The 19,041-nt window shown below is 42.0% G+C and overlaps 1 protein-coding gene across 8 annotated transcripts in view; it reads left to right on the forward strand.

Annotated features, from left to right (window-relative positions):
• Nucleotides 1–19,041, forward strand: part of malrd1 (MAM and LDL receptor class A domain containing 1) — a 408,484-nt gene that overhangs the window by 380,131 nt on the left and 9,312 nt on the right. For all 8 annotated transcript variants that reach the window (XM_043690416.1, XM_043690424.1, XM_043690417.1 and 5 more), the window contains one exon: nt 9,076–9,154. In XM_043690416.1, coding sequence (XP_043546351.1) covers nt 9,076–9,154 — 79 coding nt within the window. The remainder of the gene's footprint in view (nt 1–9,075; nt 9,155–19,041) is intronic.

The raw sequence follows: 19,041 nt of genomic DNA on the forward strand, positions 1-19,041 counted from the left end.
GCATCGCTGGTTGCGACTGTATTTATTGCCCGTCCCTATTTGTCATTGAGAAAGTGGTGGTGAGTTGCTTTTTTGAACCGCTGCAGTCCATGTGCTCGAGGTAAACCCGCAGTACCATTAAAGAGGGAATTCCAGGATTTTAACTCAGCAAGTGAAGAAGCAATAATATATTTCCAAGTGAGGATGGTGAATGGCTTGGAGGGGAACTTGCAGGTAACATTCCCACGTATCTGTCACCTTTGTTCTTCTATTTGAAGTGATTATGGGTTTGGAAGGCGTGTGGAAAGTAGACATTGCAGGGGCATGGATTAGATGTTTGTCAATGTGATGTCAATCAAGTGGACTGTGATCTCCTGGATTATATCAAGTGTTTTGGAACTGCATCAATCAGGCAAGTGAAGAGTATTCCCTCACACTCCTGACTTGTGCCTTGTAAATTATGGACAGGCTTTGGGGAGTCAGGAGGTGAATTATTTACTACAGTATTCCTAGCCTCTGACCTGGTTTTGTAGCCACTGTGTTTATTTGGGGGTGAATCCAGTTCTGATCAAAGGCAAACTCCAGCATTTTCATAGTTGGGAATTCAGTGATAGTAGTGTCATCAAATGTCATGAGGTTATGGTTAGATTATTGGTGATGGTCATTGCCTGGCAATTGTGTAGCATGAATGTTATTTGTCACTTGTCAACTCAAGATTAAAGTGGTGCTGGAAAAGCACAGCAGGTCAGGCAGATTCCGAGGAGCCGGATGCTGCCTGACCTGCTGTGCTTTTCCAGCACCACTCTAATCTTGACTCTGATCTCCAGCATCTGTAGTCCTCACTTTCACCTACTTGTCAGCCCAAGCCTAGATATTGTCCAGATCTTGCTGCATTTGAACATGGGCTGCTTCAGTGTCTGAGGAGTCGCGAATGGTGCTGAACATTCTGCAATCATCTGCAAACATCCCCACTTCTGACCATATGATGGATGGAAGGTAATTGATGAATCAGCTGAAGATGCTTGGGCCTAGGTAACCATCCTGAGAATGTCCTGGTGCTAAGATGACTGACCTCCAACAACCATGACCATCTTTCTATGTGTCAAGTATGACTTCAAACAGAACTATGAAAACTTCTTTAGGAATATGAAGAGAAAAAAATTAGTGAAGACAAATGTAGGTCTCTTACAGTCATAAACAGGAGAAGCTTTAACGAGGAACAAAGAAATGACAGGCCAATTAAATACATGTTTTGATTCTGTGTTAGATGTGATTTACCTGGACTTTCAGAAGACTTTTGATAAGTCCCATATACAATATTAGCTTGCAAAATTAAAGCACATGGAACTGGGGACAGTGTGTTGGCTTCGATAGAAAACTGACCAGTAAACAGGAAACAAAGTGTAGGAATAAATGGATCTTTTTCCAACCGGCAGTTAGTGGGGTGCTGCAGGGATCTGGTAGACTCCAGCTAGTCACTATATATAAATGGTTTAGATGAGGTAACAGAATATGCTATCTTCAAGTTTGCAGATGACTTAAAGTTGGGGGCGGGGGGGTGAGTGAACTGTAAGGTGGATGCAGGAATGCTTCAGACAAGTTGAGTAATTGTGTAAATGCATGGCAGATACAGTATAATGTAAATAAATGTAAGGTTATCCTTATATTTGGTAAACAGGAAGGCAGATTATTATCCGAACAACAATAATTTGGGCAAGGGTGATGTGCAAATAGAGTTTGTGACCCTTGCACACAGGTTGCTGAAAGTAAGCATGCAGGTGCAGCAGGTGATGAAGGAAACAACAGATATATTGGCCTTCATAATGAGAGGATTTATGTACAGGAACAGAATGTCTTGCAGCAATTGTACAGGACCTTGCTAAGACCACACCTGGAATATTGCAGCTTCGGTCTTCTTGTCTGAGAAAGGATGAAGGGAATGCAATATATTCACTGAAGTTTAGTAGAATAAAGGAACCCCATAGAAATCTGTAAATCTCTATCAGGACTAGACAGTGTAAATGTAGGAAGGATGTTCCTGATGACCAGAGAGTCCAGAACCAGGGCTCACCGTCTAAGGATGTACAATAGGCCATATTTCAATGAGAAATTTCTTTACCCAGAGAGTGGAGAGGTTGTGGAATTCACTGCCAGGGAAACCAGGTGAGGGCAAAACATTGAATGTTTTCAAGAAGGAGTTAGAAACGTAGAAGTAGGATTACACCATTTGGCCTTTGAGCCTGATCCACCATTCATAGAGTCATAAAGATGTATAGCATAGAAATAGACCCTTTGGTCCAACCCGTCCATGCTGACCAGATATCCCAACCCAATCTAGTCCCACCTACCAGCACCCGGCCCATATCCCTCCAAACCCTTCCTATTCATATACCCATCCAAATGCCTCTTAAATATTGCAATTGTACCAGCCTCCATCACTTCCTCTGGAAGCTCATTCCATACACGTACCACCCTCTGTGTGAAAATGTTGCCCCTTAGGTCTCTTTTCTATCTTTCCCCTCTCACCCTAAACCTATGCCCTCTAGTTCTATTTATCCTATCCATGCCCCTCATAATTTTGTAAACCTCTATAAGGCCACCCCTCAGCCTCCGACACTCCAGGGGAAACAGCCCCAGCCTGTTCAGCCTCTCCCTATAGCTCAAATCCTCCAACCCTGGCAATATCCTTGTAAATCTTTTCTGAACCTTTTCAAGTTTCATAACATCTTTCCGATAGGAAGGAGATCAGAATTGCACACAAAATTGCACAGTGACCTAACCAATGTCCTGTACAGCTGCAACATGACCTCTCAACTCCTGCACTCATTACTCTGACCAATAAAGGAAAGCATACCAAACACCTTCTTCACTATCCTATCTACCTGTGACTCAACTTTCAAGGAGCTATGAACTTGCACTCCAAGGTTTCTTTGTTCAGCAACACTTCCTAGGACCTTACCATTAAGTGTATAAGTCCTGCTAAGATTTGCTTTCCCAAAATGATCATGGCTGATTATCCAACTCAGCACCCTGTTCCTGCTTTCTCCACATGCCCTTAGATCCCTTTAACTCTAAGAACTACGTCTACATCGTACTTGAAAGTTTTTAATGCTTTTGCCTCAACAGATATAGTTTTATAACCAATGAGGAAAAAGGAGTTGAGGGCAGCTTCTCCTAGTGATTAGAAATAAAGAATAATGCCCCAAGAGGTTTTGTTTCAAGAAAATGATTCCATTCACTGTGTGTATCAATAATTTATATACAAAGCTCAGATGAGAGTTATTGAGTCACAGAGTCATACATCACAGAAACAGACCCTTTTGTCCAACTCCTTCAGGCTGACCAAATATCCCAATCTGACATTGACCCATTTGCCAGCATTTGACCCATATCCCTCTAATTCCTTTCTATTCATATACCAATCCAAATGCATTTTAAATGTGGTAATTGTACCTGCCTCCACCACTCCCTCTGGCAGCTCGTTCCATCCATGCACCACCCTCTGCGTGAAAAGGTTACCCTTCAGATCTTTCCTCTCTGACCTTAAACCTGTATCCTCTAGTTTGATGATACTAAAATAGCAAGCACAGTCAAAATTTCTGTATATCAAAGAAAGCTTTGAGGGGATAATGCTCTCATAAAAATATGGGCAAGTTAGCAGCAGATGGAATTCAGTGTCAGTAACTTTGAGGTGATACATTATGGTGCAACAATTAAAAGTAACAAGTATGCTTCTTGGAAAGCAGGATGAAATGGAACAGGGAATAAGGTTGTACTTCTTTAAAACCTAAGAGATCTGTCCTGGCACAGCAATGAAATGTAAGTGCTGTATAGTTTTGCTGTCTCTAATCCAGAGATTTCAGACAACCAATGGTTCCTACCACAGCCTAGTTGAAATCAGCTAATGTAGCAGAATGAGCTGCAAATCAAAACCTGTGTTTTTCTGATCTAGATAATGGATCCAGATATTGATAATAAACACAGGAGGCCATCAGTTAGCTCTTTCAATACCTTGAACTTGTACTGAATAACAATGAAGGAAGATTGAAGGAAATTAAGGGGAAATCAATCGATGTAAAGACTCCATTAGTGATCTTCTTTCCACTTGTTTGGCGTATCCTGAAAGCTCTGATCTAAAGTACTCTAGGTATATTACTATCTAAGTAGCTTCACAAGGCAACAGAGAACCTTTTGAACTAAAGGGGTAATTTGCAGACTGCTTTTAGCAGCTAAGTGGATGCTGAACCTGTGTGCTGTGGTAATAAATCACACAGCAACTTAGAGAAGCTGCTCCTTGCTCTTTTCAATGCCATCAGCATAAGTAACATGAATCAACAGCTGAAAGCATCTATGTATTCAACTATTTTGGTATCATATTTCATGTTTGGTTCATTTCTGTCTATTGATAAGCATCATAAAAACTTGATTCCATGAAGACAGTCATTGCATTTTAAACAGAAAGAAATCAACTGTTCATCGTCAAATAAATTGCATGTATCTTACTATCAATATCAACATTTTTATGACATTATCTGCTTGAGGTGCTACCTTGAATGAATCATAGCTCTAAATATTAGGTTCTAAAGAGGCACAGTCTCAACCACTGCAGAAGACAAAATGCAATCAACTGTTTGTCATTTCTTTCACGATGGTGTCTCAAATATCTGATAGGATATTGACTTCGCAGAAGGAGGTTTCTTTTTCCTATTCATGTTCAGCAAACAGAGAGAAAAGATTGTCTTGCTGATCAATTTTCAAGAACTTTGTAAAGCAATTCTAGGAGCTCTGACAGCTGGATGTGCAGCTTGAGAGATGCAATAGGAATGAAAGGGGAGAAACGTTCATTGAGATCACCTGATTTAGTATGTCTATTTGTGCAGTCTATTCATAATTTTAAAGACTTCCACCAAGTTATCTGTTTTCAGTTTACTGAAGGAGTATCTCCAACCTGTTCAATTTTTAAGAAAATAAGTTATCTCTCAGTTCTGGTATGATTCTAAGTCCTATTTACACATTTTCTCATGCTTGTGTTGGGTTTTATAGTGTGAAGATCTGTGTGCAGTTCTCTAAATATGGCTTGGCATTTATATCTAAGTTATATATTTTTCACCCCAAACAGTTTCTTATTTCAAATACATTGGTGATAATTCTGCTTATTCGTATAAAGTGCTTAAATTCCCGTTTTTAAAGCTTAAAGGAAGGCAAGAAGGAAGGATACTTTAGTGCTGGGGCCTTAATGTTTTACGACCTATATGAAGGGATTTTGATGAAGGGACAAAAGTAATGCTTGCTAAATGACACAAAAAAGGTAGGAAAGTGGATGTAGGTTTGCTCGCTGAGCTGGAAGGCTTGCTTTCAGATATTTCATCACCATACTAGGTAACATCATCAGTAAGCCTCTGGATGAAGCCGGAGGTAGGAAAATAACTAGCAAAGAGGACATAAGGAAATTGCAAAGTAGTATAGATAAGTTTGAGTCGATAAAGATCTGTAGTATAATGTCAGAAAATGTATACAGTATAGATCTTATAGCTATTGAAATCAGTTTAAAAAAGATTTGCTAGTTAGTAATGGAATGTCCAGTTTGTCTCATCAGGATAGATTAGAGTGTCAAGGCTCATACCTGCTGGGGTTTAGAAGGTTTAAGAATTGCAGTATTGAAACATATATAAAGTATTGAGGGGCCTGACAGAATGGACACAGAAAGGATGCTTTCTCTTATGGGGAGGCTTAAAGATGAAGTCAGTCATGACAGATAAGAAAAAAAAATTAGGGTGATGAGTCTTTCGATCTCTTGTCCACAAATGGCAGTGGAAACAGGGTGCTTGAATATATTTTAGCAAGAGGTAAATCAATTCTTGATAAGCAAGGTGTTGACACTTTATCAGGCACATGTGGAAGTGTGGAATACAATAACCACATCTGATTAGCCATGATGGTTTTGAATGGTGGCACAGACTTGCAACCCACTCTTCTTTCTCTGTTCATATTCTCACTGTCGTGCTTTCAGCACGATTAAAAATCTTATCACACTACTTTAAAGAAGCAAAAGGAGAGGACAGTGGCTCAGTGGTTAGCATGCTGCCTCACATCATCAGGGAACAGGTTCGACCTCACCCTTGAGTGACTGTCTGTGTGGAGTTTGCACATTCCCCAAGTGTCTGCGTTGGTTTCCTCTGGGTGTTTTAATTTTCTCCCACAGCCCAAAGATGTGCAGGTTAAGTGGATCGGCTGTGCTAAATTGCCCTGTAGTATTCAGGGATGTGCAGATTAGGTGGTTTACCCAGGGAAATGCAGGGTTACAGGGATAGGGTGGGCAAATGGGTGTGGGTGGGATGCTCTTTGGAGGATTAGTATGGACTCGATGGGCCAAAAGGCTGACTTTAACTTGGTTGGGATTCTATTTAAAAAAGAGATGGGAAATATCTCTGATGTTCTGACCAATATTTGCCAATAAACATCAAAATGAAACAGATAATTCCTCTCTGTGGGAGCTTGCTGTCGAAAATTAGCTGTGCTGTTCCCTCGATGGCAACAGTGACTATACTTCAGAAGGTCTTTTTTTGGCTGTAAAGTGCTTTGAAATGTTCAGTGGTTGTGAAAAAAAGATTTTTATATCCAAGTCCTACTTCAGCCATAAAGAAAGATGTGGGTGAATCGCAAGTATTGTAACATGTTGAGTACCTTGCTGTGATTAATTTTCATGACAAACTAGCCAAATTGAAAAACTAGTTGCACAAGCAGGATAACAATTCGCTCTCCTATTTTGTACAAGATGCATTCAGCCTGCAATCCAAATCAATCCACATCATCATTTTTGTTTTATGATTTTTGTGATGTACACTCAGAGAATAAATGGGGACAGCCGAAGAATCATGAAAATAAAGTTGCTCAATTAGAAACCCAGCCAAGTATCCTGTGATTATCATTGCTTCTGTTAGCATGTATCAGTGTTTCTTTAGTATTTTACCAAATAAAGTCTTTTTTTACATGACAAACATAATTTACCATTAACTGCATTTTGTTTCCTAACTAGGGTCTTCAAGGTCTCCCAAGATTTTCATGGGAGTATTTCAGCTGTATAAATTGAAACTGTTTTTATGTTTCTGGATTTGTAAATTGTTTATAAAAGTTGAAGAAAATCTGAATGCATTTTTACAATGATGGTTTCACTTGTTCCCTTCTCAAAAGATGCCAACAAAGTCTCAGAATGGTTAGTGCTCACAAATGATTCGCAAAATGTACGTTTGGGGTAATTTTATAAACCTGCATTACCAATCAAATAATCTTGGAAGGCAAGCAGCACAATGTTTATGCACATATCACCAACAACCCCATTAAAAATAACATTCCTTGCCTCTTTTTGTGTGTGTTGTGAAGTTAATCTCCTTTTATCTCTTCAACATATTTTCGAAATCATTTCTTGCTGAGAATAGCATTTGACCATTAATTACTGAAAAATATATTTCTAGTGAAAAATTGATCTCCTTGGAGTGAACAATATGAGCATTATTCTCCAAATTGTATCTTTTTGATGCCCAGAATCCTTATCAAATAGTTCAGTTATATTGTCAGAAAATTATTGTTGGAGAAAAAAGTATGTTTGCTCAGCCCACCTTCAACTACTCTGCAGAGGTTGTGTTGATTTCTTTCAACCAGGGAATACTGTAGTCTGCCACCTACAAATTCCTGATGATGTTTATCCTGAAAAAGTAGCACACAGATTGTGCAGATAGCATCCCACTGCACTACCAATGGGCAATTGACACAATCTGCATATTGCCACTTGAACTGGTGCTGTTTGAGCAAATTGTTCTCCCAGTGGACCAGAAAAACATTACCTTTCATAATGGTAACACAAAATGTTCCCATTTCTCATGTTATTCATCTTATGGTTTGGCTGAGTGTCGTTGCCAATTTTGTGCTAGTTTATCAGTAAAATATGAGCAACCTGTAACACTGACCATTCATAAATGGATTCAGGTGATCAAAAAGCCTCCCTACAATCAATTGAAGTCAAATATCATTTATCACCAGGTTATAGTCTGACAGATTTACTTAAAATCACCAAGCTTTCGGAGCATTGCTCCTATGTTGGGTGACATCACAAATCTATTGCACTATAATCTGGTGTCATGTCACTTTTGACTTTGTCCACCACAGTCCAACAACAGCACCTCCACATCACAATTGAATGAAAGGACCTTTGTCCAATCAGCCTATGTTGAATTAAAATCCAGATGACAAGGTATAATGGATTACACTGTTTCATCACCCACTCTCCTTTTTCATTTTATAATGGAGTCCTAGATGCATGATATCTAATTTCAGCATTTGTAAACATATGCAGATACACTTTTCAAATTCAATGAATCTCTGCAAATCTAAAAGTATTTCAAAATCCCACCTGACTATTTCCGGTGTGGAAATAAAATTATCCTACCAAAAGTATGATGACTAATAAATTAATTAAATTTTGGAATAAAATCTCTGTGATTCTGTTGATGTAGTGATATTGTTTGCAATGATATATGATGTCTATGACTTAACTTGTCATATTCTATTTGCAAGCAAACAGAAGTAAACATTGACAGTCATTCATATTCCTCAATGCACAGCCTGCGTAGCGAGATAATAAAGGCTCTTTGCTTCTTTGAGATGTATTTGCCCAAGAGCTCATCTGACCTTTGCTGCCTAGTTGTGATAATCTTCTGCCACAAGCAATAAAAATACATAATACAAAGCCAAATATGAAACTCAAAATATAGACCCCTGCACAGTGAGTGACACAAGTTATTGGCAAACTTGCTGCTCATGACAAAAATGACAATATTTTAACGACAGATAGATAGGAGATATTCATATAAAGGGTTCTGAAGAAGAGTCATACTGGGACTTGAAATGTTTTTCTGTTTTTCTCTCTCCACAAGTGCTGCCAGACCAAGTTCTGTTTTTGTGTCAGATTTCCAGCATCTTCAGTGTTTTGCTTTTATAGAAAGGAATCCTAATTCAAGAAGCCCCTGTGTTTGTGATATATCATAATACGGATAAGTTTTAGTTGTAACTCATTGGGTCAAAATTGTTTTATCTTTGTAGGAGGCTGTCGCCAGGAAATAAATGCAAATCAATATCCAGTATAACATATGGTGATCAAAGGTCAAATCTGAATGCTGATGTAAGTATCATTTGTTAAGACCTCTTGCCTATCTTTGACGTGGCTAATTAAAGCAGCAGGATGTGACTGTTTTTAAAAATGCATCCTTCTTCTTTGAGAACAATGCCTTCCAAACTATTTTCCTACATAATCAAATTTTAACACTTAAATTAAATTTGACCTCAGATGCCAATAAAAACAGAATAGCAATAAAACAGCCTCGTAACATTGAGTACATAATCATTAAAGATCACATCGTATAGATCAATGCATACAGATATATATTAAAGTCGGTGCTTTTAAAGAATTTTGTAAAAATGTTATTTTATGGGTTTAGGTTGCATTCAAGTTTGCCATACCAATGAAGTCCATCTCTACGCCCTTCCTATGCACACACAGATATACACACAGATATACATTCACATGAATACAGGACACACACATGTACATGCCCAATATGCACACACAAACCAAGCCTGCCTGCATTCATCAATCCCATGACCTGCATATTGTCTATGAAGAAATTCATATTTTCCTAATAATGTTTTAAATCAAAACTTGCTATTCTTGTTGAATTTACTCTGGAGCAGGAGAGTCGACGTTTCGAGCATGAGCTCTTCATCAGGAATGTGGGAGTGGCCCAAGAGGGCTGAGAAATAAATGGGAGGGGGATTGGGTTTGGGGGGAAGGTAGCTGGGAATGCAATAGGTAGATGAAAGTGGGGGTGAAGGTGATGGTTGGAGAGGAGGGTGGAGCAGAAAAGTAGGAAGGAAGATGCACAGGTAGGACAGTTCAAGTGGGTGGTGCCAAGTTGGAAGGCTGGAAGGCTTATTTGGGATAAGGCGCAAGGAGGGGAAATGAGGAAACTGGTGAAATCCACATTGATCCCGTGTGGTTGGAGGGTCCCAAGGCAGAAAATGAGGTGTTCTTCCCCCAGGCGGCGGGTAGTTAGAGTTTGGCGGTGGAGGGGGCCCAGGACTTGCATGTTCTTGGCGGAGTGGGAGGGGGAGGGAGACCATTCCCTTCGCAACTCCCTTGTTAGGTCCACGCCTCCCACCAAACCACACTCCACTCCTGGCGCCTTCCCCTTCCACAGCAAGAAGTGCAAACCTACATTAACTTACAGAACATTTCAGAGAACATCTTTGGGACACATGCACCAAACAACCCCACTGCCCTGTGGCTGAATACTTTAACTCCTCCTCCCACTCTGCCAAGGACATTCAAATCCTGGGCCTCCTTCACCGCCAAACTCTCGCCACCTGAAGTCTGGAGGAAGGACGTCTCTTTTTTGGCCTTGGGACACTCCAACCACACAGAATCAATGTGGATTTCACCAGTTTCTTCAGTCCCTTCCCCCCACCTTATCCCAGGTCTAAACTTCCAACTTGGCACCACCCTCTTGACCTGTCCTACCTGTTCATCTCCCTTCCCACCTCTCTGCTCTATCCTCCTGTCTGATCTATCACCATCACTCCCATCTTCATCTAATGCAGCCCCACCCCCTCCCATTATCTCTCAGCCTCCTTGGGCCACTCCCACATTCCTGATGAAGAGCTCATGCTCGAAACGTCAACTCTCCTGCTCCTCGGATGCTGCCTGACTGGCTGTGCTATTCCAGCACCACACTCTTCAATTAAGCAGCGCTTTAAAGATCTCCATTGGAAGAGCAACTGAAGTTAGGTAATTAAGTAAAACAACATAAACTGGGTCTTCTGCAACTGGGGTCAGCTAACTCTTTAATTTCAGAAGCATATAATTAAAAGTCTCTCAGAGTGTTTTGGCACTGTCGTAGTGTGTGTCTTCTGGGCTAGTCATCTGGGTTCAAGTTGCACATGCCCTGGAGGTGTGTCAGAACATGTCCAAACAGGTTGATGAGAATAAATACGAATAAACGCATTTCAATGCCATTAGCACTTAGTTTTTTGATATATTTTATTCAGGGTCTGATTAGTTTCTGATGCCTTAGTCAATGCCAATCGTCTGTCCAGTTTCATTTTTCTCTTTTTTGGCGTTTTGTTGGTTGATACAATGGCTTGTTTGGTCAGTTCAAAGGGCAGTTACGACTCAACCATATTCCTTTAGGGGTGGAGCCACATGTAGATCAAACAAGCAGTTTTTCTTCCCTAAAGGACACAAGTTATAGAATCCCTACAGTGTGGAAGCAAGCCATTCATCCCATCAATCCCCTGTGAAAAGCATCCTACCCAGATCCACCCTCCTACCCTATCCCTGGAACCCTGCATTTTCTATGGCTAATTTACATAGCGTGCAATTCGGTGGATACGATGGAGCAATTTAGCATGACCAACCTGCACATCTTTAGACTATGGGAGGAAACCAGAGCACCCACAGGAAACCCGCGCAGACATAGGAAGAATGTGCAAACTCGATGAGTCGCCTAAGGCTGGAATCGAACCCAGGTCCCTGGTGCTGTGAGATAGCAGTGCTAACCACTGAGCCACCATGCTGCTTCTCATCAACTAGAGAGATTTTTACAAAAATTAACAAAACTCATCATTAGACTTTTAATTCCATTTTTTTAATGAATCAATTTCCATACTTGCCTTGGTGTGTTTCAAATCTGGATAACTGTGAAGGAGACAAGAAAACAGGACAAACATAGCTGAGCATTGAATGTACCACTGTTAGAGAGAAGAAGGTTGAGAGATGGCTTAATTAAGACATGTAAGATAATCAGAGGGTTAGATAGGTTGGACAGTGAGAGCCTTTTTCCTCAGATAGTGATAGATAGCATGAGGGGACATAGCTTTAAATTGAGAGGTGATAGATATAGGACAGATGTCAGAGGTAGTTTCTTTACTCAGAGAGTAGCATGGACTGCACTGCCTGCAAAACCAGTAGACTCGCCAACTTTGCGAAACTGAGGACTGCAGATGCTGGAGATCAGAGTCGAGAGTATGGTGCTGGAAAAGCACAGCAGGTCAGGCAGCATCTGAGGAGCAGGAAAATTCACATTTCGCGCAAAAGTCCTTCATCAGGAATGGGTCTGAGAGCCTCGAGGGTGGAGAGATAAATGGGAGGGGATTGGAGTTGGGAGGAAGGTAGCTGAGAGTGCAATAGGTGGATGGAGGTGGGGGTGAAGGTGATAGGTTGGAGAGGAAGGTGGAGCAGATAGATGGGAAGGAAGATTGACAGGTGGGACAAGTTATGAGGGCAGTGCTGCGCTGAAAGTTTAAATCTGGGATAAGATGGAGGGAGGGGAAATGAGGAACTGGTGAAATCCATATTGATGCCGTGGGGTTGGAGAGTCCCGAGGCAGAAGATGAGGTGTTCTTCCTCCAGGCGTCGGATGGTGAGGAAGTGGCAATGGAGGAGACCCAGGACTTGCATGTCCTTGGCGGAGTGGCAGGGAGAGTTGAAGTGTTCGGCCACAGCTACCTGGATTGCACTTGGAGTGGGTGTCCTGGAGATGTTCTCTGAAGCACTCTGTGAGTAGATATCCTATCTCCCCAGTGTAGAAGAGAATGCATCGGGAGCAACGGATAGAGTAAATGAAATGTGGAAGTGTAGATGAAACTTTGATAGATGTGCAAGGCTCCTTTGGGGCCTTGGATGGAGGTGAGGGAGGAGGTGTGGGCGCAGGTTTTGCAATTCCTGTGATGGTAGGGAAGGGTGCCAGGATGGGAGGGTGGGTTGTTGGGGGCATGGATCTGACCAGGTAGTCACAGAGGGAATGGTCTTTACAGAAAGCGGATAGGGATTGGGAAAGAAATATATCTCTGGTGGTGGGGTCCATTTGTAGGTGGCGGAAATGGCAGAGGATGATGCGATGTATATGGAAGTTGATGGGGTGGAAGGTAAGAACCAGGAAGGTTCTGTCCTTGTTGCGGTTAGAGGAGTGGGGTTCAAGGGCAGCGGTGCAGGAAGTGGATGAGATGCATTGGAGGGCATTATCAACCACATCGGAGGGGAAATTGCGGCCTTTGAAGAATGAGGCCATCTGGTGTGTTCTGTGGTGAAACTGGTCCTCCTGGGAGCAGATGCAGCAGAGATAGATGAATTTGGAATAAGGGATAGCATTTTTACAAGAGGCAGATTGGGAGGAAGTAAAATCTAGGTAGCTGTGGGTTTGTAGAAAATGTCAGTGCTAAGTCAGTCACCATTGATGGAGATGGAGAGGTCCAGGAAGGGGAGGGAGGTGTCAGAGATGGTCCAGGTGAATTTAAGGTCACGGTGGAATGTGTTCATGAAACAACTTTTCGGGCATTTAAATGATTATTGGATAGGCATATCAATGGAAATGGAATAGTTGATCCAACAGGTCAGCACAATATTGAGGGCTGAAGGGCCTGTACTGTGCTAATATGTTTTATGTTCTATGAATAGGGAATGAAGTCAAGAGACGTTGTTAAGGGAACGCTGTCTGATTGGCCCCAGTATTCACAATGAGATAGATGATCTAAACAGGCAAATAGATTTAAATGGTTAGGATGTAATTGCCATTCCAGAAACATGACTGTCTGGTGGTGAGGACGGGGAACTGAATATTCAACAAAATTCAATATTTAGGAAGGACAGGCGTGAAGGAAAAGGAGGTGGAATTGTTCTAACAACACAAAATGGAATCAGAACATCAGTAAGAGGGGGACCTCAGATCAGAAGAACAATGTGGGTAATTTATTTGGGTCAAATGCAGAAACAGCAAAAGGCAGCAGCCCTTGGATGGAGTTATTTGTAGATCACAAAGTAGTGGTGACAGTGTAGGAATGGTATAAATTAAGAGATATGAAATATTTGTCACATTGACAAGACAGTAATCATGAATGATATCAATCTGCATTTAGACTGGGTAAACCAACTAAAGCTGGAAAGGATAAGTTTTCAGAGTGTCTTCAGGATGATTTTGTAGACCAGGATATTGAAGAGCCAGCTAGAGATTGTGCTGTTTTGGATCACATATTACCTAATGTAAAAAGGTTGTTCAATAACCTTGTAAAAGAATCTTTCGGGATGTATGGACACAATATGATAGAAGCTTTACCTAATGTTTATATCCCAAGATCCACTGCATTCTGGGGTACTGAATTCCATTGAGTCATGACCCCTTGAGAGAAGTAATTTCTCCTTATCTCTGTTTTATATCTACTGCACTTATGCTAAATCTATTACCTCCTCATTCTAGATCACCTCATCAGAGGAAACATCCTCTTTGTCTACATTGTCAATGCTCTCTAGCATCTCATATACCTCAATTTGATCTCATTCTTCTAAATTCTAGAGAATAGGCCAAAACTTCTCAATCTCTCTTCATAAGACAAATCCCTCATCTCTGGAATCGATCTATTGAACCTCCTCTGAACTGCCTCCAATACAACTACATCGCCCCTGATGTAAGGGGAACAAAATTCTATGTAATATTCCAGGTGTAGTTTCACTAATGCCTTGCACAGTTGCAGCAATACTTCCCCACATTTATGTTTTATTCCTTTAGCAATAAATGAGAAAATACCATTTAGCTTCACTACGTGAAAACCAGCATTCTGTCGTTCATAAATAAGGACACCCAGATCCTTTTGCAGTGAATTTTCTCTCCATTTAGATAATAAACTGCATTTCTATTCTGCCGACCAAGATGGATAACCTCACATTTATCCATGTTGAACTTCATCTGCCAAGTTTTGGCGCATTTGACCTAACCTATCCATATGGAAGCCCTACAGTGCAGATAGTGGCCATTCAGCCCATCAAATCGGCACTTAACCTCTGAATAGTACCCCAACCACACCTGCCCATTCCAGAATGATAAAGATTCAGGGCTAGGACAGATTTGTTTTCACTTGAATGTTGGAGGCTGAAGGGCAATCTGTTAGAGAATTACAAAATTATGAGAGGCATGGATAGAATGTATAGTCGGACTCTGTCAATTACTAGGGGACACTTATTTAAGGTAAAAGGGGGTAAGCTTAAAGGAAAAGTGAGAGGCAAGTTTTTTTTTACACAGAGGGTGGTAAGTGTCTGGTATGTGCTGCAAGAGGAAGTGGTGGAGGCGAATAGAATAACAATGTTTAAGATGCATATTGACATGATACATGAATAGGCAGGGAATAGAGGGATCTGGACTTAGTAGAGGCAAAAGGTTTTTAGTTTAGAAAGGCATCATGTGTCGGCACAGAATTGGTTGGCTGAAGGGTTTGCTCCTGTGCTGTAATCTTCTTTGTTCTTTGGTCTTTATTCGAGGAGACCATTAGAGGAAGTTGGGCCAGGAGGGTGAGTGGAGAGGAAGGATGTAACTAATTGGATAGCCTTGATGTTAGTGCCAATGGACTTCTCAGACTTATGGTGGAGGGATTAATGAAGACAGTTTCAACAACTACACTAACTTGCAGTTATCACGTGTAAGCAATCCGATTGCGATCCAAAGACTTTGCACAGAGGTTGATGCCTCCCTTTTGGAAGCTATGCAGTGGGAAGATGGGTTGCGTGTCTGTAAAATTAATCGTGTGAGCTTCCTGTTTGATACTGATGATGTAGAAGTGCCTATGTTGGACTAGGGTGGACAAAGTCAGCAGCCATATGACACCAGGTTATAGTCCAACAGGTTTATTTGAAATCCCAAGCTTTTGGAGCATTGCCCCTTCGTCGGGTGAAGTGATGAAGGAGCAGTGCTGATTTAGGAGCAGCGCTCTGAAAGATTGTGACTTCAAATGAATCTGTTGGACTATAACCTGGTGTCATGTAACTATAATCTGGTGTCAAGCATCCCTGACTGAAGCCAGGTCAAGACGTCCAAATTATTGATGACTTCAGAGGTGCTTTCTACCTGGTCACTCATTTTGCAGATGACAACAGGAGGGCAGACATATGAAGTAAACCTGCTCCATCATTGGTTTCCTCTCCACATTGAGCATTCACCCTGTCTGCACCATGATCCTCCGTACCTACCTTTGTCCTTTGCTCCCAACATTTCGATTTTTACAACGAGGTGCAATCCCAGCAGGGATCACTGCTCATGGTGGCACGCATGGGACGAGAGAAATTGACTGGCAGCTCTCATGGGGCTGGGTTTCTTTTGGAGTGAGGAGCAGAAGTCCCACCTCCAGTCAGTCACGAATGGAGCAGTAAATACTGTGAAGCTGCTGAAATCTTCACCAACATTTTCAGCATCATGCCGGCAAACTCCTTTGTATAAAAAATCCTGCACATTAGGACAAGGGTCTAAATGCTTTGTCGATGCAAAGCATCATATTTGGATAAGCCCCTTCAACTTCAGTACCGTTTGCAGCAGTTGAGAGTTTGTGTGCCCAGGTTCCATTGGGGAAGCCTTAGTTGGCTGCCTTCAGGATAGAAAGTTTCCTGATAGATATTTACTCATCAACCTATACAGAGATGTTATGGCACACTTCTGGAATGGGTGGGATTTGAACCTGCATCTCTAGGTTTCGAGGTAGGAACATTACCACTGTGCCCTAAAGAAAGTAATCTAATATTCCTGATGGATTGATATTCCAAGTCAAAAAGTGTAGTGCTGGAAAAGCACAGCTGGACAGGCAGCATCCGAGGAGCAGGCAAGGGCTACACCTCCTCCCACCCTATTACCTGTAAAAACATTATCCCTTACCTTCAATTCCTCTGTCTCACCCGCATCTGCTCCCAGGAGGACCAATTCCTTCAAAGAATATCCCAACTGGCCTCCTTCTTCAATGACTGCAAATTCCCCTCCCACATGGTCAATGATGTCCTCCAGCACATTTCTTTCACTTCCTGCACCTCCGCCCTTGAACCCCATCCCTCCAATCTCAACAAGGACAGAACCTCCCTGGTCTTCACCTTCCACCACACCAACCTCTAGATACATCACATCATCCTCTGCCATTTCTGCCACCTACAAACAGATCCCACCACCAGAGATATATATTCCCTGTCCACCCTATCTTTGTTCTGCAGAGACCATTCCCTCCGCGATCCCCTTGTTAGGTCCATGCACCCCACCAATCCATTTTCCACTCATGGCAACTATCCATGCCACTGCAAGAGGTGTAAAACCTGCGCCCACACTTCCCCCCTCACCTCCATTCTAGGCCCCAAAGGATCCTTCCACATCCGGCAGAGATTTTCCTGCACCTCCACTCATGTTATCTACTATGTCCACTGTTCCCGATATGGTCTCCTCTATGTTGGGGAGACAGGATGCCAGCTTGCAGAACGCTTCAGACAAATGCTCCAGGACACACACTCCAAACAACCCCAGCGTCCTGTGGCCGACCACTTCAACTCCCCCCCCCCCCCCCCACTCCATCAAGGCATGCAAGTCCTGGGCCTCCTCCACTGCCAAATTCTCGCCACCGGATGCCTGGAGGAAGAATGCCTCATCTTCCATCTTGGGACCCTCTAACCACATGGGATTGATGTTGATTTCACCAGTTTTGTCATCTCCCCTCCCCCCACCTTTTCCCAGATCCAACTCTCCAACTCTGCACCACCCTCCTGAACGGTCCTACCAATCCATCTTCCCACCTATCCACTCCAGCCTCTGCTCTGAGCTATCATCACCACCCCCCATCTTCATCTACCTATCGCATTCCCAGCTTCTCCCCAGCCCCACCCTCTCCCATTTATCTCTCAGCCCCTTTGGGCCTCCCCCACATTCCTGATGAAGCACTTATGCATGATGCGTCAACTCTCTAATCGTCGGATGCTGCCCGATTGGCTCTGCTTTTTGACTCTGATCGCCAGCATCTGCAGTCCTCACTTCCTCCGGATTGATATCCCAAACCTGCTTTACCCTCCAACTTTATACCGTGCTTCAAGGCAATTTAGGGCCTACTTGTTTCTATTAATATTTTTGTTTGAACACTCAGGTAAGAGACTTCCCTAAGTACTGTTTTAAAGTAATTACTTAGATGGTACATGTGAAAGTCCTCTTTAAAGAACACTTTTAAATCAAATAGGTTGTCAGTTTTGTTAAAATGCCAAATATTGGTCTGCCTTGATGTGGTGTTACCATTGACTGTGCCATTGATTGTCAGCAGATAGATAATTATTCCAGTGACCCATTTCAGCTGTCTATGTTGTTTCCAATTCATAACGCTGGGTTCACACTTCTTCAAGGCAGTTCTCCTGCACAGTGTGCACCTACACTCAATCTTTAAAACAAGCAGGGTTTCCAATAATAATACCTTTAAAAAGTCAATCACAGTTCTTTCCATCACTTGAAATAAAGTAAAAGATTTTCATGGAGAAAGTGAGGACTGCAGATGCTGGAGATCAGAGCTGAAAATGTGTTGCTGGAAAAGTGCAGCAGGTTGATTCCTGAAGAAGGGCTCATGCCCGAAGCGTCGATTCTCCTGTTCCTTGGATGCTGCCTGACCTGCTGCGCTTTTCCAGCAACACATTTTCAGCAGTAAAGGATTTTCATGCTGGGTATAGGCTTACTGTATTTCTAAGCCCATAAATTGCTGACTGCTTTGAGGCTCAACATTGGCTCTTATTGTTGATCTTGGCTCCAGACTCTGATCACTTCCCTATAATCCTTCCTGGAATATGAGCAAGTATGGATGTTTCATAAGGGCCAGGCAGAAAGGTTGCTATGGTGCCTTCCATGCTCAATACACAGGTCACAATCACTGTCTAAGTTTCCATACGAAAAATATTCACAGGGGGGGTCATAACTGCCTGTGGAAGTACAGCCAAGCAAGTACCTGTACTTTCTGAAGAGGGAGAAAATTGAAAGTGAAAATGGCATCCCTGAAGATAAAACATGCTGTTTAAATGTCATTGGCTTGCATCAGACTACCAAAATAAAATCTATTCAACCTTACATTTAATCAATATCTACAGGAGACAAATAACCCTAATTACAACTGGCAGGGTGCATGGAAAAAATATGTCTTAGTTAAGACTTGTTATGTTCACAAGACAAATGTTTCTTTCTGTATGAATAGTGT

The sequence above is a fragment of the Chiloscyllium plagiosum genome, chromosome 5, assembly GCF_004010195.1.
Source record: "Chiloscyllium plagiosum isolate BGI_BamShark_2017 chromosome 5, ASM401019v2, whole genome shotgun sequence".
In the NCBI taxonomy this organism is placed as follows: Eukaryota; Metazoa; Chordata; class Chondrichthyes; order Orectolobiformes; family Hemiscylliidae; genus Chiloscyllium; species Chiloscyllium plagiosum.